The sequence below is a fragment of the Ceratotherium simum genome, chromosome 19 (assembly GCF_057802395.1).
Source record: "Ceratotherium simum simum isolate JZ-2026a chromosome 19, ASM5780239v1, whole genome shotgun sequence".
Taxonomy (NCBI): Eukaryota; Metazoa; Chordata; class Mammalia; order Perissodactyla; family Rhinocerotidae; genus Ceratotherium; species Ceratotherium simum.
Window position 1 is genome coordinate 5,158,683 of NC_141918.1, and position 25,061 is coordinate 5,183,743.

The 25,061-nt window shown below is 34.7% G+C and overlaps 1 protein-coding gene and 1 pseudogene across 2 annotated transcripts in view; both read right to left on the minus strand.

Annotated features, from left to right (window-relative positions):
• PHIP (PHIP subunit of CUL4-Ring ligase complex) overlaps positions 1 to 25,061 on the minus strand; it is a 127,651-nt gene that overhangs the window by 41,123 nt on the left and 61,467 nt on the right. For both annotated transcript variants that reach the window (XM_087443798.1, XM_087443797.1), the window contains exons 16-22: positions 21,642 to 21,770; positions 20,187 to 20,412; positions 15,917 to 16,054; positions 15,048 to 15,231; positions 10,917 to 11,034; positions 4,755 to 4,895; positions 1,907 to 1,983 (exon numbers count right to left, since the gene is read on the minus strand). In XM_087443798.1, coding sequence (XP_087299924.1) covers positions 1,907 to 1,983; positions 4,755 to 4,895; positions 10,917 to 11,034; positions 15,048 to 15,231; positions 15,917 to 16,054; positions 20,187 to 20,412; positions 21,642 to 21,770 — 1,013 coding nt within the window. The remainder of the gene's footprint in view (positions 1 to 1,906; positions 1,984 to 4,754; positions 4,896 to 10,916; positions 11,035 to 15,047; positions 15,232 to 15,916; positions 16,055 to 20,186; positions 20,413 to 21,641; positions 21,771 to 25,061) is intronic.
• On the minus strand, positions 4,929 to 6,852 carry LOC106800536 (elongation factor 1-alpha 1 pseudogene; annotated as a pseudogene).

Here is a 25,061-nt window from a genome sequence, read left to right on the forward strand (position 1 = left end):
TTCTATCAACAGTAGAAAGATAGCTAGCCCTGGGTAGCACAGGAGGCATCAACACTGAGGAGGCAGCAGAGGGATTCCTTTTTTGAGGGGAGCTGGGAGCTCTTGACGGGGGAAATCCCATGGTAGAGCACTGGTGCCCTCATGGTAGCTGGGTATTGAACTAGCAGGGTCCAGTGTTCCTGTCCAGTAGGAAGGTTGTGTTTGCAAATTTTAGTTAGCATCTGCATACCCCTCAGGTCTATCTTACGCTTCAAAGCATGCCGTGATTCAGAAAAATACAGGTCTTAGTATTTGAAGTATCACTACCAATCATGTTCGCCATTTTTTTTCAGTTAACCTTCAACAGATCTAAAAGTTTTACTGAACTAACATTGATGCAAAATAAAGAATCCAGTTATTTTATCTTCCGTTTTAATTCTAGTACATGAAAATATTACTTGATTTCATACAGTTTTATAAATATAAATGCCTTAAAGAAATCTAAATTATACTACATTAAAATCAATAATTAGTTTGCCTAGATTAAGTGATGTAGGACCCCACTCCCCTAAGTATATTGCTGATAACTCTAACACTGAAAGCACAGATCTTTCTGGAGTTTTATTCCACTATCGCCTCTTCCCCCAGGCTCAAATGTCCTTTATAGTATAGCGTTATTTTACCTACATCTCCCCAGAATAATCATCACAGATAAGAAACAAATAATTAAGTTGTTTTCCAGTATAATTTCATTTAAAATTTAAAATAATTTTAAAGAACTTAAATAAAAGATATTTTCAGATACTATTCTGGATGCATGGAAATGCATCTGCAGGGCAAACATCTATCCAAGAACAGGCTGTCCTCAACTTACGAGCATTTATTCACACTAATCCCAGCCACATTTATTCACTGTAGACAGCACCTGGCAAATACACACAGTTGCTACTCTCCGGAGCACTCAGCTCTTACAGAAAATCTGCTGCTGCCAGCATAGACCTAACTACAAACCCCAGAGCCCATGATCTTGACAACAATTGCCCTCAATTACTGAAGCCATCACTGCTCTTTCAATACGAGAACCTCTATGTTGTTTCATGGTTTATGATAGTCTATTTCCATTGCTGAGTCAAAAGAGAATGAGTTTTTTTTCACTAGCCTGTTTCAAATACAGAAAACTACCAGATATGACCAGGGGCAGTGGCATATCATTACTGGGAGTCACTGTTGTGGGAATACAAAGCCCTTGATTCTAACACTGATAAAAGGAATTCTTATAGCCTCCACCTCTTGGTTTCTTTGGCAATTTTAAGAGCTACTGCTGCTGAGAATAAGTGTAAAGGGCTAAATGTAATTACCATTCCCAAAGGCTACACTCCTCCTTGCAAGGTCAGCCAAGGCCACCAGCCCTGTAACAATGTGAATCACCAGCATAAGGAGTGGAAAGAATCCTCACTGACATGGTCAAATAGGGTGGGGATAACAGGAAAAAAGAAAGCTTATTTTCATTACTGGAAGAAAATATTAGTAGTAGTATTCAATAAATCCCACTAGATAAGATAGTTAAGTCTATAAGATCTCATTACTTTCATAATTTAATGCTTAAATATTTCTAAAAACCAGTAATGAAACTAGTTTGTGGTTCAGTATTACAAAAAATAGCATTTGGAAGATAAAATATCAACTAAGAAAGTTAAAAGCATCATTTTGTAGACCTAGTTGCAATACTCCCAATTTTTTTTCTACTAGAGAAAACATGTCAGAAAGCAAATCTCTTAAATTTTGGACAACTACAAAAAAAAAACTCTGAAGAACCAACTTTGGATTAATCCCAAAGAGACTTCTAAATATGTAGCTGATAAAAAAGAATCTTCAGCTTTCTAAAGATTCTATGCTGTTTGGAGAAATAAAAAATGCATTAAAATACCTAGAACTGCCATCACTGTGCCATGCTCTCTCTTCCTCTTCCGACGTTCCACCACTAACAGCAACAACTTCACCTTCCTAAAAGACATTGAATACATATTTTATTCTGTAATTTTACAAAACAATCTTCTGTGATTATAGAAAATATCAGTGATATCTAATTCAGTCATGCATCACTTAACAATGGTGATATGTTCTGAGAAATGCATTGTGCACACATCACAGAGTGTACTTACACAAACCTAGATGGTACAGCCTACTATGCACCCAGGCTACATGATACTAATCTTACAGAAACACCCTAGTATATGCAGTCCGTTGTTGACCAAAATGTCATTATGTGGCGTATGACTGTAGTACCAACCAAACTAGGATATTTAAATTAAAATCTGATTTAAATTAGTTGTAAAAGGTCATAAATTTTCATACAAAAAAATTAAGGGTATTTAATAATTATTAAATGTATCCAAAGATATAATACTTATTAATATTGGATTCAGAGCAATCTCTTGGATGATTAACACATTTTGTTTGTTGTTGTTTTTCTCTTCAAGCCTCATACCAGACATTCTAGATTGGATGATACCAAATTCCACAGTTAATATTTGAAATTAATTTTTAATTCTTGGGCCTTTCTAAAATTTAAGCTTTCTTGAAATTTCTATAGATGCTTTGAGAAGCTTAAAGTTAGGAACTTTTATATTTTGTTTATTATTATTATTAAAACAGCTTTATCAAACAAAAAAAGGATATTCCAACTCTAGTATTACTTTATCCAAATAGTAGAGAATTAAAAACTACCCAAACACTGCTTCTCTTTAGTAAATATTCACTGGTCAAAGTAGCATATTCCTATGAAACCATTTTCTTTATAAAAATTGGGGGTTTTTTGGTCACAAAATCTTATACAACTTCTCCCTTGCTCAAATAAATTTTATGCTCCAACAAAAATACCAGCTCACATTAACTAAGCTTTTATTGTATATCAGAAACTATTCTAAGCACTTTATATATATCTTCCCATTTGATCTGGACAAAACACTGCAGGTGATAAAGAGCAAATAAAGAAAAGAAACTAAAGCTTTAAAAAGTTAAGAAATTTACCCAAGGCAGTGCAATTAACTGAGCCTGATCTGAACTCGGGTCATTTTACCCCAAAGCTTAGACCACTCTCCTCAAGAATAGTTCAGTGTTATTACTTGGCAAGCAGATTCAGATCATTTTTCAAGAGTATAACAGGATGTGTTCCTTTACTGATTAAATAGTATATTTCGAGAGAAAAGTTTTCCTTTTTTTGATGTCTTAATAAAGAATGTGTATTATATAACTATTCCACAGAGTTTTGAAAACTAAGCAAATATAAAAAGATCAAAATCCAATAGTAGGTTTTATTTAGACAAATTTAATCTCTGTCAATATAACTGAAAAAAATCTAAACAAATGATCTGATTATTCCCACCCTTAGTATATTACTTTGTTAAAGGAGAAGAAAAGAAACATACTCCTACACTCTAAATACAAAATAAAGAGTAACTAACTATACGGAACTACGAAATATTTGAACAACAACAAAAAACCAGGATTCTTTCCATTAATTAATATATTGTGCCAAAGGTGATATTCTGTTCTCAATGTACTCCTCTAGAAATTTATTCAACTGCTCTAAAATGATGTTAAAGCATAAACAAATTAGTTCTGAAGCCAAATGAAGGATTTAGTAAATTTTTCTTACATAACAGATATACCTGGAAATATATGTTTCTAATAAGCTGAATCATATTTAAAATATTTTATAGAAATTTATTAAAAGAATCATACTATAAATCTTCCAAAAATAAACATTTTATAAGGCAAATAATTAGCCCACATATATTTTGTTTTATGTGTATAGTGAAATTGTCATGTATCAAGTTCATGTAATTAATAGTAATTACATAATTTGGTCTTTTTACCAGATTGGACATATCATCTTGACCTGGCTATACCAGGACCCAAAGCCACTGGAGATTAAATTTTAAATTGTGATTAGAATACTCTCAATTTGAGTTAATACTGCCCTGTCCATACAGAATACACTCGGAGAATTCCCATGTATGTCTAATACTACAAAGCACAACATGGCTTCAAAAATGTATAGCAAAGAGGGGAGGGAGGAGGGCGAAATGGATAAAAAAAAAAATGTATAGCAGTCAATATCTAAGATCATAGTCTTCGACCTGTGGGGGAAGGGGTGAGAGGCAGAGTGGGGGAAGAGAAGGGAGATGGTTTTAAGTGCTGAATAAGATTGATTGTGACTGCAAATTGATTGCCTTGCTGAAAGAATATATAATTTAGTAGAACAATATTTATGGAAATAATTATACATAAGGACTATTTAAAAAATTACATTGAGAAAGCCATAAACTGGTAAAGAGATTAAAAACTAACCAAAATTGCCAAATGCATACTGATTAGTTACTATAATTACAGACTAGAGCTTCATGGTACCATTTAAAAAGCTTGGCTTTAGAGTAAAAGAAACTTGTGTTTAACCCCTGCTCTACCATTTGATAGTTAGGTAAATGTGTAATCTAAACATCTTTGAACCTCAGATCCCTCACATATAAAATGGGAATAATTAATTCATATGCATTTTTTTTGTGGATTTGATATTATGAATGCATGTGCCATGCCTAGAACAGACACAGTAGGTCTCCAGTAAATGGAAGCTATCACTAGTTTTGTAAGACCTAGAAATACCATGTTTGAGCAACATCTATAAATGTATCAATTACTGTAAAGAATGAAAGTCATATGAAAAAAAAAAATAAAAATGGAAACAGAAATTTATGAATGTGCTGAGATCTTACATCTGAAGAACTAGTGCCATTTTCTATTTCTTCCGAAGGTCTAGGAGTCTCTTCCAATGCAGATCTTGTACGATAATTGTGTTGATTTGCCTGCTGCTTTTTGGATTCTCCAAGATCCAGGAAATGCTCATGAGCATGATTCTGTAAAAAAGTAAATTTATTTACAGTATGCTTACAGAGCATGCTTTTTACTTTAAAAGTTGTATATTTTGTAATTATAAAAAATTCATTCATATATAAGATATCACATAAGTGGACTAGATTGCAGCACCAGCTCAAATATTTTTAAATTACATCAGGTTAAATAACAGATTTGCAATATGCTGAAAATCACTTACTGATTGATAAGTTATACAAATTTTTTTTCCTAAGTGACACAGATTTAAGCATTCATAATAACAGACTAAGTCTAACACTGACCTCTCCTGTACCCACACCAAACCTATATAACAGATGTAAGCAAGAGGACCACGGGCTAGGATGCGTATATAATAATATGCAGAAGCAAACTGGAAACCAAAACAGTGACCACGAAACTACCTTGCCACTATGAGGCGAGGATAGTAAGTGGCTGGCTATCTCTTCTGCTGGAGATGAATGTGGGAAAAGTCCTCTGCAACAGATGAGAACACAACTAACAATCATCAAAAAAACTGAGCAAGTCCAACATGATGACAGAGATGAACAAACTCAACAAACACAAGAATTTACACCTGGAAAAAAACAAAACTGGGGAATATAAAAAATAAAGGGAAAATAATAAAATTACCTTCAAAAAAAGAGTTAGATTGACTCCAGACTTATACATACAATGTATCACACAGTAAATATCATAAGAAAAAGGAGCACTATCTTTAAAGTGTTCACAGAAAACAACCTTGAACCTATAACATCCTCATTCCTTTGAACTTATCTTTTTTTTTTCCTTACTATTAAAACTTCTTCTTAATGGGTCTCAAAATTCTGTGCTAGATTTTTGGTCAAGTTGTTTCCATTAAAAAGTACTGACGTAGAAACCAATTAACTTTAAAATTGCCACACACAGAAAAAACAAATTGTCCACAAAACATTCTCCTTTCCTTCAGGGTTTTACAATGCATTGTTGTCATGACAAAGTCTTTTATTATTAAACTTAAATGGCCAACTGAGACAAATACTTCTGAGATTGTTCTTCCACCACTGATTAAGATGAGGTGGCAGGTCATAGGGATAATAATCACTTAGCCTTCTGGGCAGACCTGGTGACCTCGCCAGCTCTAGCAGCCTTCTTGTCCACTGTCTGTCTGTCTCATGCTGTCTCACAAACAGCAAAACGAACCAGAGGAGGAGTGTCAGAGAAGCTCTCACCATACATGAGCTTGCTAGCAATCATAGCAGCATCACCAGATTTCAAGAATTTGGGGCCATCTTCTAGCTTCTTCCCAGAATGATGATCAATTGTCTCCTTCGGCTCAGCAAACTTGCAACCCATGTGAGCTGTGTGACAATTCAGCACAGGTGTACAGCCAGCACTGATCTGGCCTGGATAGCTCAGCATAATCACCTGAGCTGTGAAGCCAGCTGCTGCCATTGGTGGGTTATTTTTGCTCTCACCAGCCATGTTGCCATGACAAGCATCTTTGACAGACACATTTGTGACACTGAAGCCCATGTTGTTCCCAGGAAGAGCTTCACTCTAACCTTCAGGTTTTATTTCAAGACTTTACTTCAGTTGTAATGGTGACTGGAGCAAAGGTGACCACCACGCTGGGTGTGAGAACACCAGTCTCCACTTGGCCCACAGGGACCATTCCAATACCACCGATTTTGTGGATGTCCTGGAGAGGCAGGCACAAGGTCTTGTTAGTTGATCGGGTTGGTGGCAGGATGCAACTCAGAGCTTCAAGCAGCATGGTTCTACTGGCACTGCCATCTTTACAGTTGACTTTCCATCCCCTGAACCAAGGCATGTTAGCACTTGGCTCCAGTGTGTTGTCACCACTCTAACCAGAAATTGGCTACTGTGTCAGGGTTGCTGCCAATTTTCTTAACGTGGATGCCGATTCTTTAACGATTTCCTCGTATTTCTTCTGGCCGTAGGGTGGCTCAGGGAATCCATTTTGTTAACTTCAAATAAAAAGTCAAGTTCGTATTCTTTTTAAGTTGATGCTCTTTTTCTCTCCACAAACTTGCAGAATGTTCTCTTTGTTTTAGGTGTTTTTAAATCTCAGTATAATGTGCTTAGGTTGAGGTGTAAAATATTTTATTTTATCGTTATTTGTCCTGTTTGACACACTAGCCAGGGGCTAATTCTAGGAAATTCTGGTGCATTATTTTTTTTAACTCTTTCCCATTCCGCATATTTTCTCTTCTTCACAGACTGTGATTAAATAATGCTTATGCTACTACCACTAACCGTGCCCCCTCTCTCCATACACATATTACATACATACACGTAAATATATGTGTTTACATGCCCCTCATTCTCTCCATCATTTTATCTCTTGTTGATGCATTCTGGGAGACTTCTTCAACTTGTCCTTTCAGCTTACTCACTCATTTTCCGGTATTATACATTCCTCTATTCAACCCATTCATTGAGTTCTTTACTTCAATAACAATATGTTTCATCCCAATATCTCTAAAAGGATCCTCTCCAGAACTGCTTGTTGTTACATCATGTTTCCCATATCCCCTCCTATCTCTCTAAGAATATGCTATTCTGAATATCTGTTCTGTTCATCCCATTAGTTTTCCTGTGTATATCGTGTTAGGTCCATGTGTAGTGTAGCTTTTCTTCCCCCATCATGCTCTGGCTTCACAAGTGTGTTGGGTGGTAATACTGCATTGGGGAAGGAGAGAAAAGAAGAGTAAAAATCTAGGTCTTGCTTTGCACTCCTAAAAAAGATTCTAGATGTGTAGGGAGGGAGGGTATGCACCTCAAGACCTATAATGTTGCAATCTGAGTTCAACCATTCCCTGTTCCTCCATCGACCTCCACTCTTCAGTTCCTTCCCCAAAACCAGAGTTGTCACGGGAACTCTTCCCTGTACTTAAGCCCTTCTCTTGTCAGGGCAGCCACTTGTAATAGCCAAGTGAAATAAAAGACATTTTCACATACAAGGACACAAGATTTACTCTACACAGATTCTCTCTAAAAGGATTAATGAAGAGTTTTCTATTTTTAAAAATTTTGGGAAACATGTATAAAAGGCAATAATGTTTAAGTATAATCTCACAAATTCTGAGTAATCTGTTGTTAAGAATGTAATGTACCTTGCTCCTTCAACATAAATATATTTACCTACTCAAATCCATTTCATTAAAAATTGCAATTTGTTCCATTTGGTAAAGCTTTATGCACAATTTTATACAGTAGTTCCTCCTTATCCATGGTTTCACTTTCCACGGTTTCAGTTATCCACAGTCAACTATGCCCCGAAAATATTAAATAGAAAATCCCAGAAATAAACACTTTATAAGTGTTAAATCTCGAGCAGCTCTGAGTAGCATAACAATCTCACTCCGTCCAGCCGGGGTGTGAATCATCTCTTGGTTCACGGTATCCATGCTGCATATGCTACCAGCCCTTAGCCACTTAGTCAGCCATCTTGGTTATCAGATGACTGTCGTGGTATCACAGTGTTGGTGTTCAAGTAAGCTTTCTTTTACTTAATAATGGCCCTAAAGCGCAAGAGCAGCGATGCTGGCAATTCAGATATGCCAAAGACAAGCCATAAAGTGCTTCTTTTAAGTGAAAAGTGCAAGTTCTCAACTTAATAAGGAAGGAAAAAAGTTGTATGCTGAAGGTTGTTAAGATTTGTGGTGACTTTTATTACAGCATATGGTTATAATTGTTCTATTTTATTATTAGTTATTGTTAATCTCTTAGTGTGCCTAATTTATAAATTAAACTTTATCATAAGGAGAAGACGTAGTATATACAGGGTTCAGTACTAACAGCGGTTTCAGGAGTCCATTGGGGGTCTTGGAACATATCCCCTGCGGATAAGGGGGAACTACTCTATTTCTTCAGGGTAAATTCTAAGTCAAAGGACATAAATGTTTTTAATGCCTTAATAAATAATGCAGTAGAAGGGAAAGCTGGTTACCAACCAAGATCTGTTCTCCCCTTCTTGCACAAAAAATAACATTTTCTTTGTCGGAGTTTCATGTGACTAAACTCTGGCCAATGGGACACCTGGCACAATGCTGCAGAGCAACCTCAAAGAACCTTCCTCAGGAGAGCCTATGTGCCCTCTGCACCTTCCTCACTGACTTGATCCTCCATCCTGCAGCCTTAAGTGCAGATGCTGATATTTTGAGGTGTGAGGTCCAATTCAACACACAAGAGGATCAGAAAAATGAAAGAGCTTCAGTTCTCAACACTGAGGGCATCATATCAGGCCTGAACCACCTACTGAGGTTTTTACATCAGAGAGAAATATATTTCCACCTCATTTAAGCCTCTGTAATTTTGGGACCAAACCTCGTGCCAAAAATCAATTTTATAACCGCTTTCTAAACAGTTTTTTTGTATTAATTTATATTTCCCACCTGCACAGTAAGTACCATCTATTATTAGAAGAAAAAACATTGTAACTCTGACACGAAAGATGGCATCTCATAATTTGTACATCTGTGATTATCAATGTTAGTAGCCTAGTAGGTGTGCTTTCAAACCTTTCTCCATTCTCATAAAATCTGAAAAGCAAAAATGAGGTCATATTATAAACATTACCATTTTAACTTGCTTTTTTCACTTAATAAATACATCATGAACATTTCTCCAATGCAGTGGAGCAAGCTCTTACTTTTTAAAAAAGCTGTATAATATTCCACGTGTATATAGCTGTCATGACATCCTACCTCTATTCCACCAATGAACACTAAAGTTATTCCATTTTTTTCTCCCAGGGACACTATAAACATCTGCCCAGGCAAGCGTGCACACACACACACACGTATATACACTCATATCAGTACTTTTCTTTCTAAAAAAAAAGTCTTTGAAGTACCACTACTGGATTAAAAGATAAGCACGTTCTTTTCATTTTAATAGATATTACCATATTTCATTCATAAAAGTGGAAGCAATACAAACTCAGACCATCATTACATGAGCTTGCGTCCTCACAATCTTGGATTCTAAGCAAAGGACACAAAAAAGGGTATGCTTTCCAGCCACCATGAAAAAAACCCAGCAACAACCAAAAAAAAAACAAAAACAAGAGATTATTTCAGATTATACTAACAAGAATTCTGTGTGGGGTCCTATTGTGACCCTAGGGTATGAAATCCTTAGTAAAGGAAAACATAAAATAGCAAAGGACTACTTGAGTCCTTTAAAGAGTGACAAAACAGAAAAAAGAGCTCTAGAAAAGAAGATTAATTTAGAAGGTTTAAGAAACTCAAATAAAAAGGAAGGAGCACAAGGCTGGGTCAAGAGACCCATTATCTTTTCTTTGTTGGGATCACTACTTAGATAGTGACTTGTAACTGAAAAGAAGTTCTATATAGTTTTTCTCAATTTCAGATTCTAAGGCTCTGAAGCTTTCAAGCTAAGATGATTAAAAAAAAAAAAAGAAATGGAAGAGTGAATAACTGATCCCTTGACGCTCAAGGAGGTAAGCATGTATCTCTCCAGGTTAGGGCATGACTAATTGAAATTCACCAGATCCAAAAGTTTTTCCAGAGTAGGATGACAGAGAAACCAACAGGGCAAACTAGCAGAGACAATTTACCTGTTTTAATGGAGAAAATAACAACTATTATTTCTAGCAGCATAGTTGATTATTATCCACAATAACAAATAGTGCAAAACAGCAAAAAAATGCAGAGGATTAAAAAAACCCCAAAACACTGTTTTAAAGTGTGCAACCAATGGCAGAACTAAAAAAAGATCTTGCTTAGGCTCATGACACCACTTATTAGATTTAATGTGCATAACAACGGGCATTTGGGGAAAAGGTATGCTAGAAGGCAGGAAACGCAAAATTAAAAATTTTAAATGGTAAACACAATAGATAATCCAAAGAGATAATCAAGAATTAACTATATTAATTTTATTTCATTAATTAAATGTCCTGCTTAAGATGTTAACATTTTTAATTACAAAAGGGCCTTAAAATGGTCATTACACTTATGAAACAATTATTAAATATCAAAGTAATTATTATTTACCTTTGAGACAGTGGGTATCTTATTCTCTTTTGGAATAGCAAAGTGTTTTCTTTTCTCTTCTGATCTGTAAGTCTTTATTTCTTCTTCTCCCTTTGCAGTTCTCCATTCCTCTTGCCTACTGAAAGAGAATTAAAAGCCACATATACATGTTAATCTAGGATATTTACAACTGATCTCTCCAAAAGGAAGGCGAGGTGTCAAAGAGGGAATGCTACTCCTGGTGTTTTCTTTTCAGATGGAGGCATGTGATAAAGATTTCTGAGTCTGAGCTCTGGACTTCTGGCATTAAACGACTGGAATACTGGAAAGACAGACTCTATCTACTTGCACTTCATACTACTGTTTCTGCTGTGACCTTTGGAAAATCAAGTATCAGGTTCTGGGAACATAGTTATTCCTAAGGTAACTGCTCCAAGGGTTAGAAATTGGATTTACTTATTTTTTAAAATTATGTCAGTGTAGGGCTTATGCCGTCTGTGATAATCTTGTGTACCACACAGATAGCTGGAATCTTTAAAAAAAAAAAAAAAAAAGAGGCACAAGAGAACGTTGAGGTTGAACTAATGTAACTCCTGATGCCCTGAAAGAACTACACTCTCCCCAGCGAGAGGCAGGTCAGGCTTCAGCTACTGAAGAAACTTCAACTCTATCCAGGCATCAAGCCGAAACCGAGCAACAGAAAAAGTTCAGGAACATTAGTTATGAACTTTAATTTCAAGCAAGCCGAACTCAGAAGGACAAGAGAATTTTATTTTTACTTTAATTCCTTACAACTCTAAAGTTTTTGAATTCCAACAGCATTTAACATTTGAATTTTAATTTTTCCCTGGAGATTTCACAGTTGGAAGGGAGTTAATATTCAAACTTGGAACAGCTCTGTAATGTTGATATTTTATTACTAGAATATATTAATGTTGTCATTTTAATTAACTGCAGAATCTCTAATGCAGCTGGTTATAATTCTGAATGGGAAATAAAACGAGTAAATTTAAATCTTGTGAAAAGAATGGCCTTGATTTAATTTTTTGTTTGCTCTTGACAATTTTTTGTTCTTGTTTGTTTTCAGTTAAACTCTTTACTGAGATAATTGTAGATTCACATACTGTTGTAAGAAATAAAACAGAGATTCCTTTCATCCTTTACCCAGTTTCCCTCAATGGTAATATCTTGCAAAACTATAGCACAACAGCACAACCCGGCTGTTGACACTGATACAACCCACTGATATTATTCAGAATTTTACTTCTACTTGTGTGTGTATTTAATTCTATCCAAGTTTATCAACTGTAGGTTTGTGTATCCATCACCCCAGTTAAGATATAGAACATTTCCATCACCACAAAGATCCCTTGTAGTGCCCTTTTAATCATACCCATCTTTCTCTTCTTCTCCTCAGCCCTTCTTCCCTCCAACATCTAGCAATTACTAATCTGTTCTCCATCTCTATACTTTTGTCATTTCAAGAATAGTCCATAAATGGAATAATACAGTATGTAACCTTTGAGACTGGTTTCTTACTCAGCTTAATTCCCTCAAGATTCATTCAAGTTGTTGTACCAACAGGTTGTTCCTTTTCATTGCAAAGTAGTATTCCATGGTATGGATATACCAGTTGGTTGAACCATGTACCCACTGAAGGACATCTGCGTTGCTTCTAGGTTTTGGCTATTACAGATAAAGCTTTGTACAGGTTTTTGTGTGAAAATAAGTTCTCATTTCTTTGGGATAAATCCCCAAGAGTGCAAGCACTGGATCACAGATGCTTAGGTTTTTAAGAAAGTGCCACACTGTTTTCCAGAGTGGCTGCATCATTTTACATGCCCACCAGGAATGCATGAGTGATCCAGTTTCTCCACACCCTCCCCTGCATTTGGTGCTGTCACTATATTTTAGCCTTTCTGATAGGTATAGAAAGATTATTTCACTGTAGCTTTAATTTGCATTTGCCTTATGTTGAATATTTTTTCCTGTTTATCTGCCATCTGTATATCCTTTGATGAAACGTTCGTTCATGTCTTTTGCCCATTTTCTGATTGGACTGTTATGTTCACTGTTGAGTTTCGAGAGTTCTTCATGTATTATACATATTAGTCCTTTGCTCACTATGCAATGAGATTTAATTTTAATTAATGTACTAGTCTGACCCATTTAAAAGCTTTATAGGGGCAAACTTTAAACTACCTACCAGGGAGTATACTCCAGGAAGATTCTCAAAGGAAGAGTACTAAGTATTGGGGCAAAGCTCCAGGAAGGTCGAATACCCTGTGAAGTAATGGCCACAACCTCGCTTGACCACAGGCTCAAAGGTTAAGCCCAATGAAAAAGAGAGAAAAAGGTGAAGAACATTTGGAAAGAAACAAATCTTCCCCACTCATGTTTCCCTCCAAGCGCAGGGACCTCTACCACCAACTCAGAACCCACTCCTGGCCTCTTTTCACCTCCTTACTCATCCTTCTTCAGGGGAGCACTGAACTCATTAATTGGTGTGCTCCGGAGGGAAAAACTAGCTTAGCGTGGCCCAGACCCATGCCATTGCTTACCAAGTATACATTCTATACAGCTGCCTCACATGGGGAGAAATACTGTAGCCCAGTGCTACCTGTGTTTGGGCTTCAGTATTAGGAAGCACACTTTCTTGCAGATAAAAGCCACATTCTTTGCAGCTGTATCAATAAAAAATAGTAATATTCTGATTTCTTATCTGTCTATTCTTTTGTGTTTTCAATTACTTCAGAACTATTGTTGAAAAGGTGGGTGTTATTTATCGTACCCCCTACTAACCTTAACGTTAAAATTAAAAAGTAGGCAAAAAATACGCTGTTTTTTGTTTTATTAAGAACATCTGGGGGCTGGCCCCGTGGCTTAGCAGTTAAGTGCTCGCACTCCGCTGCTGGCGGCCCGGGTTCGGATCCTGGGCGCGCACTGACGCACTGCTTCTCTGGCCATGCTGAAGCCGCGTCCCACATGCAGCAACTAGAAGGACGTGCAGCTATGACATACAACTATCTACTGGGACTTTGGAGGAAAAAAAATAAATAAATAAAAATTAAAAAAACAAAAAAAAAAGAACATCTGGGTGTATTTCTCACTAGATAAAAAGTTATTGTTTAAATTTATACTTTAGGTATATATTTAATCCTAAATCCTAAAACAAATTTGAAGTGTTGTCCAATCAAAAAGTATAATCTATATAAACATTCAGATTAAAAATATTTAACTACTTAATTACTATTATCTTTTGAGTTTAAGAACTAGAAAATCCTAAAATCAAATTCACATTTTGATTATAGTACAGTATTATAGTATGTAGTCAGTATTAGTTGGGTTCATATGGACCACATTCATGAATATTTCATTACTAAAGAATGAAAAGGGCGGGCTGGGCCAGTGGCGTAGTGGTTAAGTTCACACACTCTGCTCAGTGGTCCAGGGTTCTCAGGTTCGGATCCCAAGCACGAACCTACACACCATTCATCAAGCCATGCTGTGGTGGCATCCCACATAGAAAACAGAGGTAGATGGGCACAGATGTTAGCTCAGGGCCAATCTTCCTCACCAAAAAAAAAAAAAAAAAAAAAAGAATCAAAAGGAACTGGATATAAAGTTTCTTCATAACACAGACCTTGAGAAAGGATTACATCAAATCAATACTTTTTAATTTATATATGTATACTTTTAAATATAAAAAAGAATCATTTTAATATATAAATATATTTATATAATGTATACCAATAAATAATATAATATACTTTCACTATGCCTCTGATACGGTGTGAATGATTAGTAAAATCCATAAAAAATTATAACAAACTTTATGAAATGTTTTAAGATACAGTCAAATGAGACAAAGATTTAAATATACTACTCGATAAAATCTCATATTTAGTCAATCTAAATTTATGATTTCCCCCATTCACCTTAACACATCCCCCCTCATATCATCTACATGACTCATTCTAGAAAAGAACATAAATTGAAATTTAATTTTTCTTCAGAATCATGAATAGTTTAAAACACAGGCTCTTCAGATAAATTTAAAATAAATTATAGAGCTGAAACGGTACTTTGAAGACTATAATTCCAAATGAACACAAACAACTGTGACACACAAAAATTCACAACTCCCCTTACCTGGCTACACCAGTCGACAGCTCAGGAACTACCACCCTTCGACTCCAAGCGACAAGATCCCGCTCTGTGGCTATTTCACTCCTTGGTGCATTGCTGTGCATTTGCCGTACACCTTCAATTTGTCCACTACGCCTTAGTCCTACATTTGGTGGTGAATGAACCTCTGAGGTAGAACTTACAGAACCTAAGCAAAAAAATTAACATAGTAAGTTCTATTTAGAGACACTTCTCCATTAGCTCATAACAGAAAAAAATAGTCCATGTGAAACTTCATACTGTATAAATAATTAAGTTATCAAATCAGGAACTACACTACAGGTAAAAAAGTTTAACAGACATAAAACATGGTTATTCAGCAGATTAGATAAGTTAATGAATCAAAACTACTAACTGTTAAGTCCCAAAGATGTGAAATCACTACTTTAAAAAAAAAATGCTATGTATTTTTGGGAAAACTTTATAAGAAGTAAAACCAGACAAACCGAAGAACATTTATGGTTCATAAATTTGCTTTAAATTTTCTCTTAAAATTTAGTAATATACAACAATAAGAGTGATGAGATGTTTGACAGTGTGGCTTTGAATTTATTTCATAAATTATTGAATAAATTTATTTTTAAAGTTTTTCTAAGTTCTACATGTTTACTATAGAAAATTTGGAAGAATACACATATTAAAAAACTCATCTGCAGTTTGAAACCTTATATTATGAACATTTTCTTAGGTCATAAATACTCTTCAAAAACAATCATTTTGGCAGCCTAATATTTCATTTTATGGATATACCATAATTTCTTTAAACGCTTTTCTACTATTGGAGATTTAGACTGCTTTGGTTTAATATTTCACTTAAAAGAATCACTGCTTACCTCTACTTAAACGGCTGGTATTACTGACACCTGCCTCACCAGAACGTCTCAGGTCTTGCTCCTGCTGTAGTCTTTGAATCATGCTGTCCAGTGGGCTGATCTCCTGGTTTGCTTGCTGACTTAAAACTTGGTTCAGTCCTATGTAATACCACACAAAATGCTAAGGATACTGTAGTCAACTACTCAAACCATTTTACTCATTAGCTTGACTCTGAACCAGAATTAAATATAAATTTTGTTTGAGTAAAAGACCTAAAATGATCAACTGTAAATGATGAGAGTAAAAAAAAAAAAAGGAAACATGCCCCCCTCAATCTTAATTTATTAAAAATAACAATGGTGATGATGATACCTTTTACTAAGTGTTTACCATGATTCAGGCACTTATATAAGCCTTACAATAATTCAGTTAGGTATGTATTATTAACTCCATTTTATAGACGAGAAAACCAAAGTAACTACTCAATCATATATCTAGTAAGTCATAAAAGTCGGATTTCATTTTACATCATAGTTTCTTTTAAAAAGGCAAATGTGACTACCCATCTTCTCAAAGAACTTTACTGCTTCATTTATTCAACAAATTCTTGAGTGTCTACTATGTGTTAGAAACTATGCCAAGGAACGGAGGATTCAGAGGCGAATAAAAGACATTCAAGTCCCTGACCTTCAGGGCTCTAACATTCTAATGGGGAAACTGAACAATAAACCCATACATAAAAGCAGATTGTGAAAAATGTTGTTAAAATAAAGATGATGATGAGAAAGAGAAAATGGGGAAGGAAGAGAGAATGGGAACTACCTATGGTGACTCAGAAGTCAAAAAAGCCCTCCTTGAGAAGGCAGCATTTGAGCTAACAACTTATCATCCATGTAAACAGCTAGAAAAAGAACACTCCAGATGGAAGGCAAGAGTTGGTAACAAAGGCTCTGAGGTAGGAAGGAATGTGGTGTTTTAACCCATCCTCCTTTTCCAGCATCCACTCTCATTCGTACCAGTCATATGGGATTACTTGACTGTTCTACTTTCCTAATACGATAAACACCTTTATGCTTTGGAGCTTTTGACCACAATACTCCCCTTTCAAGTATAAATGTGATAAACATCAACTTATCCTTCAAGCACCAACTAAAATGTCACCTCCATGATATTTCCTCTGTGAAATCTTTCCAGACTACCCCTGAAAGAATTAGCTGCTATCTTCTTTTACTTCCTCAAACAACATATGGTAGTCCTCCCTTATCTGCGGTTTTGCCTTCCGAAGTTTCAATTACCTGTGGCCTACCGTGGTTCAAAAGTATTAAATGGCAAATTCCAGAAATAAAACTTTGTAAGTTTTAAAATGCATGCTGTTCTGACTAGTGTGATGAAATCTTGCAGTGTCCTGCTCCGTCCCACCCTGGACATGAACCATCCTCTTGTCCAGCGCATTCACGCTGTACAGGCTACTGCTTGTTAGTCACTCAGCAGCCATCTTAGTTATCAGATCGACTGTTTGTTTTGCTATCGCAGTGCTTGTTTAATAATGGCCTCAAAGCAACATTAATCTCTTACTGTGCCTAATTTATAAATCAAACTTTATCATAGGTATTTAAGTCTAGGAAAAAACATAATACATACAGGGTTTGGAACTATCCACAGTTTCAGGCATCTGCTGGGGGTTCTTGGAACGTATCCCTTGCAGATAAGAAGGGACTACTGTATACATGTCTTAGTACTCAGCCCAATACAGAAAGGAAGCACACTAGTTAGTTCCACCAAAGCATGGATTGTCTTCTTTATCTTAATATTCTAATTCTAAATCTTAGCACAACGCTAGGCATATAAAAATGTACAATCCTGCTGAATGAATAAAAAAATGTATAAGTGTTATGAGATATCTGAAAGCATTGCCATGAGAGTAGAGAAGGGAAAAATTAGTATCAGGTGTGTGGGTATACAAGAGGATTTGATGAGATCAGACTTTTAAAGCGGGCTAGGAAGAGCAGATACAAAGGATGTCCTAAAATGAACTGGTAGTAGTAGTAGTAAGGAAGTTGTAAGGAAAGAGGAAATTATGCACATAATGTGATTTCATTTTATAAGAGAAAACTAAAATTCAACTGGATAAAATAACTTGTCCACGGTCACAAAGCTAGAAAGAGGTAAAAGCATACAGAGGTAAAAGTTAAAATGCCTGTGGATGCTTCTTTCCTGGTATGCTGCTGGGAAAACATCCCATGTTTGAACATCGAAGGGTAATCTGGGATAGACCAAGTTTACGACTGAGTGCTTTAAATGTGCTTACATTTAAAGTGTATTGTTCGGTATAAATATAACAAAACTGCATTCAAGCCAACTTATTATTACCATAGCCATCATCTATTTTTACCTAACTCTAAGGGATTTCCCAAAATAAATTTTATTATAGATCCTGATCTGCAAATATAGTTAAAAATGATGCTCAAGTTTTTTCAAAAAGAACTTTTTCAAAAAGTTCTTTCATTCTATTTCTGTATTTGGTAAGTCTAAAATAATGAAAAAAATTATGTTTACCCTGAATTCTGTGACGTAGAACACTTAAAAATTCTGTGACTCACTTTGAACCCATAATTATTGCTATGGATTCTCTTGTGGTCCTGTACTAATAACCGGCATCCATTCATTTTCAAGATCAAGTCTACTTTTTACTCTATGGGCAGCTAAGTATGGAAGAAAGAACAATGGACTGGGAGTCAGGGCTGGGTTTGAGTCCCTGTTGAGTCCATATACTTTAACTTGAACAAAACATAATGTTATTAAATTTTCATTTTCTCAACTTCTAGCTTTGGGATAACTATAGAGAGAAAGATTAAATGACATTATTTATGAAAGCCCTTATAAACTATTAAATGGCAGAAAAACTAATAATCACAATAATTAAGTAGCATTGATATTTTAATAAATGAAACCTTTCCTTATTTCCTTATGCCTGAAATCCCAGCCTAAGTATCTATTTTGAGACCTGGGCAAGATCTGATTCTTGTCAGTTCCCCTCCAAGAGACTGAAGACATTTACCTTAATTTCAGTCCTATAATCAAGAGTTCTCTAATAACTGAGACTTCTCTAATCTGAATACCTGCCTAGACTTCTTGAATACTACGCATTCATAGATTCTTTGAGTTCATGCTGTGTTCATGTACTGAAAGATTTTAGTTTCACATCCTCCCGATATTCAGGTCTGGGGGACTGTACTACCCTCTACAAGTAGCAGCAGAGATGACTCCTCTAATGCTTTCCCCCACCTCCATCCTGAGTGGGCACGCCTAGTTCCAATAGCAGCTTTTCCTATCCAATATGTCCATCTTCATCGCAAACTCATGCCCAATCCTTTAAGAAAAATAAAAGGCAGGTTTCTCTATAATGCGATGAGATTGATTTTTCTGTGCTGCTCACAGATTCTAAATTCATTATTTCAAAGTTACTCATTATATGTTATATCCTATATATGTTAATCATATCTTAGAAGTTTTGTTCATTATGCTAGAGTCCACAACTTAGAAAACATTTTCATAAACATTTTTCTAGTCTAAAATATAACAGAAAGATTCGTAATTCCAAAACTGGTTTAACCTTCTTTATAGAATCTCTCCATTACTTACACTTAATAAATTAGTCCTATAATTCTTGTCAAAAGTGGGGAAGAAGTCTGTAAACCGTGTCTCCATTTCAACTTCCATTCAATTCTTCAACTAATGTGACTTGCACCCTCCATTTCTTCACTAAAACAGCTCTCAACTTTTCATTCCTATCTTACTTATAAACTTCTAAAAGTTGGTCACTTCTTAAATCAATCTTTAATGTGAGTAGGCTGTCTAGTCTCACATTCTCTCTCTTATGTGATACTGTTATTCCTTTTAATAACATTTACCACAATTTTTAACTATGTATTTCTTTATAACTATGTTTATTAATCTATCTCACTCTGTAGCTTAGTAAGTATCAGGGACAGAGAAGATTTTCAATATATGTTGTTGAATGAATAAATAAATAAACTAACTGATCTCATACCAAATACAAGAACACATCCTATCAGTCCCCAGAGGTTATAAATTGATATAGACCAAAACTATTGCCTTAAATCTCCAATGTTCCTTAATTATCTTGTAACATCTAAGCATTATTCGAAGAACTTTAGAGAAGTATGAAAAAACTATTTTACTTCTCATATGTTCAAAAACAAATTAGCAATTTTATAAGACATCAGTAGGAAAAGAAAAATTTGGTTGTACATGAAAAAAAGCATTTACCTGAGGAAGTTACTCCCATCTGAGGGATGAGCTGCTCCTCCCTGCAATTTTCACGACCAGGAACTAACCTCTGATATCTTGATGGATGAGGGTTACCATCAACATCAACCAAAAAAGGGGGAGGCATGAGATGAGGTGCTTGCTGAGTCTGTTCATCTAATACAAAATTGTTGGCATCACGGATAAGGGGCCGATAATCACTGTGAAAGAACATCTGATCTGCTATCTGTAAAGAGACAGGTCCATAAAAGATTGAAAAAATAAAAATTTATTATTATAAATTTCTAATGGAAAGTAACCATTTTAATATAAATTATAGTATTAAGCAATAATATAAAAGAATATTTTTCTCTTGAATTAATTGTAAATAGAGCTTTATATTTTCTACATTAAATTTTATGATCAGGAAAGCAGCTGCTTTGAATCTTCTCTGGAACAAGGAAGAGATTGTATATATAAAAAACTAACATTAAAAATAAATTACATAATTTCAAATTCAATGATAAAATCAAATCTAAGTAAAAATCATTCAGTGGTACTACTACTTTGAGAGAGCTATCATGATTTATCTTATTTTTTAAATTATTAAATATGGTCATTATTTGTTTTAGCATTTTGCCAAGGGAAATCATTCAATGAATTTAGTCTTCAAATTGAACTCTTTAATGAAATCACTTATACAATTTATGAAAACTTTAAAAAAAGAAAATCTTTAAGTATAGTGTGGTTTATATAATACAAAAAATTAATATGACATGATTTCCCAAGAGTCAATAACCATTCTCTCTAAAAGTTTTGAAGTAATATAAAATTATTAATATGAACTCAAGCCTAACACATCTGTAACTTCAAAATTTTATTGGCTAATTTGGAATTTCTTAAATGAAACTATGAACTATTCAATTTTTACTATGATTATCTTTTATACCACTCTACCCCAAATAAGAAATTTAAGTCTTTTAGTCACTGATCTTAGAATCTTTAATATTTAAAAACATTAGTAGCTACCATCAGTAAGCCATACATTTTTGAGAACCACATGCAAGCCACAGATTTGTACCCAAGATAAATGAATATCATCCAATAAACAATTTCAAAGAGTCCCTCTATGGACAACATCTCCCATTCCCAGCTTATATACCCCAACTGAAGAACTGTAATCTAGACTGCTCTAGCAAGCTAAGTAAAAAGTTATTCCTTCTAAAATATAAAGATTATTAAATAAGATCTAATTATTATCTAATGTCTATTACAGAAAAGAGATTTAACAACTGCTATCTTCACCTTCCTCTCCAAAACATAACTCTCCATTTAACTATTTAAAACATGATTCTTTAAGCTTTACACTAAAAGCATAAATGATTCTCACCCACTTCCAAACAAACACAACCCCTAAATATCCATGGATTTAAAAAAAAAGAAAGCATAAGAAGATACATAGTCACCATACTTTACCTTGTCATATTTGCTACTGGAGCCAAAACCAAAAATTAAAAGATGTCCATGAGAGTCTGTGCATGCAAAATGCTGACCATCAGGAGAGCATTTGCAGTCGAACACTGCACCATGGCCTTGGCCTTCAATCTGAAATGCATTTAACCAACAATCAGAAAACCGTCGTTAAAATATAAAGAACTGGTCACTAATGTTACTAAAATTTTATGATAGAAGATAACGTAAGTATACAAAAGATGCATAAGTATACATGAAGTGAAGAATAAGTATAACAAACACAGCAGAGTAACAAAAATTGTGACTATTCATGAAAAGTGCCAGATTAATAGCCTTGAAAAACAAAGTGTTCTCCTTATCCATAGACCAGACACAATTCAGGAAATAAAACAACACTAATCTCCCCCACCCATAGAATTCTGCTTCACGTCTTTAACGCAGATTTAAAATGTAACTGTGCCTTACATTCCATCTTATCTGCACTTAACCAAGCCCTTTCAGCAAAGGCTGACAATGTGTAGTAACTGTAGTGATTTTTTTGTAATTCTTGGAAGTAGTAGCCAGAGATCTCTGCTCACAAGACACTAAATTTTTTTCTTTTTGGTAATAAATTCCCTTGATGGTCTGACTCATTTTTTAAATGGTGAATTTCAAAGGTTAAAGAAAAGGTTTTTTTTACCTGATAATTGTTTTCTGTTTTCCAGTTCCATTAATCCAGAACGAATGGGTTTCTCCCTGCAACCTGTCAATCAAACAGAGGTGGCCAATCACCACTCTGAATTTTTTTTGCTCTCAGTGCTTCTTCAGACTATGTTCCAGTTGAAAACTTCTTTAGCAGTGTTCTGAAAGAGGTAAAAATTCTACCCTATCTAAGGCACATCTAGGGACCGAATTTCAGAAAACAACTAAAATAGGGAGTTGACTCCCTAACCAATAACAACTAAGGATGATTTTCAACAAATGCGATTGGATTTCTGGATTAGCAGAATCGGAACACACACATATTATCAGGTAAGAAATACCTCCTCTCAGTTCCGGTATCCACTGATCTAGAACAAACTAAATTGTATTAGTAATGCCCCAATATCCCAGGAAATGCTTGGAAAAGAGACAAGTGGTAATTTTCTTGCTTCCATGATAAAAATAAGGCACAGGGATGGATGTGCAGTTCACCAAATACAGAAGTTAAATTAAAACCAGAAGAAGAATAGTTGATTTCTCAAGAAAAGTTTGCATTTGGTCAAAAGAGAAAATACCACTCTAAAAGGAAGGGCTCTGCCTAAGAAGTTTATATAATACCACAAATGCGATTGCCTCAAAAAGAAAACTAGTTTTTACTTTAGCCTGTTGAAAAGAAGGAATGTACACAGTAGTGTTTATAAATGCTGCTTTGGATGGTGATAATAATGGAAAAGAAATAATAACTTTTCTTAAAATTTAGTCATATGAAAAGAAAATTGGTGAACTTACCTAATGTCTAATATACTTAAAGATTTACCATAAAAGAAAATGAATCATAAATGAAACAGGATCATTTCTTGGTTGTGAAGAAAGTTGGAGAAGACAGCAGAGGAAGGGAACTGATTCCAAGTCTACTTCAAAACGATTCAAAAACAAGAAAGAACAGAACTACTTCTCCAGATTAACATAAGGGCATTAGTAGCTACATAGCCTAGTATTTGCCAAAACTAAAGACTAGAAGTAAAAATGTCAGGATTCAATGTTTCCTAGGCAAATAACAAGTTACATGTACTTTTATAAATAGGTAGAATTTTACATCAAAAACTCAAGAGAAAAGAATTGAAATTTTTTTGGCCATGTGTTGTTAGATGTTTTATTAATCTCAGTTCACTCAAAATTTTACACAAGAGAAAACAAAAAAGGAACTATTTTAAATGCTTTCAGAACTGTAACACAGTCATGCATTGCTTAATGACAGGAATACGTTCTGAAAAATGTGTCCTCAGGCGATTCTGTCATTGTGTGAACACCACAGAGTGTCATTGTGTGAACATCACAGAGCGTACTTAACACAAACCTATATGGTATAGCCTACTACACACCTAGGCTATATGGTACTAATCTTATGGGACCACCATTGTATATGCAGTCCATCATTGATCAAAACATTATTATGCAGTGCACGACTGTACTTTAGTATAAGTCTAAGTGTACAATTCTAAGTATACAGTAGAACAGAAGAAAAGATCTGAGAGAAGTCTGACTCAGCAATGCCAAAGGTATTTTTCATCACTTGGTATCCTTCACATAATGTTTAGGAAACCTTGCTCTACGTTTTTTTTTCCCCCTCTTTTCGGCGGAAGGGGTAGTGGTAAGGATTAATCAACCCTATACCCCTGCTATTTACCAATGTTGCCACATTTACAGTTAGTAGAAGATCTTTAAAAGAATACTTAGGAGAGGCGGAACTTAAAAAAAAAAAAAAAAGAAAAAATCACAATCCTGTTGAAGATCACTGTGATTCCTACATAACACGTGCCATTGTTAACATGGCAGGTACCAATTTCTTGGTGTGAGGCATTGGTATTAACTCCAATGTGACTTACATGGAGAAAATAAAAGTGTATTTCAATTACGTGAGAAAAGGGAAAAATACATTATTTGGATTAACCATTATTCATTAAAGGCATTGAAAGAATCTGCTTTCGAATTTGGAAGCAATTCGAAACCAATTCGAAAACGTGCCTATAACTTTATTAATTAAAATGCAAAATTTATATTTAGTAATGGCTCCTCAGATAATAAACACCCATAACTACAAAATGCAGACTAGGCTTTCCAGTTGATATAAGGTAGGAAAATATTTTGCTTTCTCTATATAAATAAACCCTAGCTGTTTTTCTGAATTTTTCTGAATTATGCTATGATTAACTAAGCCAACCAAAAAAGAAAGTTAAATATTTCTCTCTGAAAAGGATTTCATCTTCTTAAACCAGGGTCAAAGTATTTATAAGAATTCTCAAAGAAAAAGTTTGATAATAAAGGCACTACTTGAATATGCAAGTGTAACTAGAAAGCAATGAGGCTTATATTCAAAAACCTAAAGGAAGAAAATATCCTCTTTATCCATATTAAAGTTGTATGGGCCTATCATAAAATTAAATATACTGCTTAACAAGAGAATAAGTCAACATAAAATTTAATATTGTATATAACTTAGGCTAGTATTTATTGCATGCTGTAGTAAATCAAAAAATAGAAATGAGTAATAATCACAAATTTCAAAATAAATGCATTTTAGATAAATTATTTTTCTATCAAGTATTCTGGCTAAAGGTTATTTGGGACATATGTAAAGACCACATAATAAAACTCACACATTAAATCACAATAAGGAAAGTTGAGAAAACCAGGAGATAGTATTTATTAATAAGTGCAAAAATTTCAAGGAGTTAAATGAAA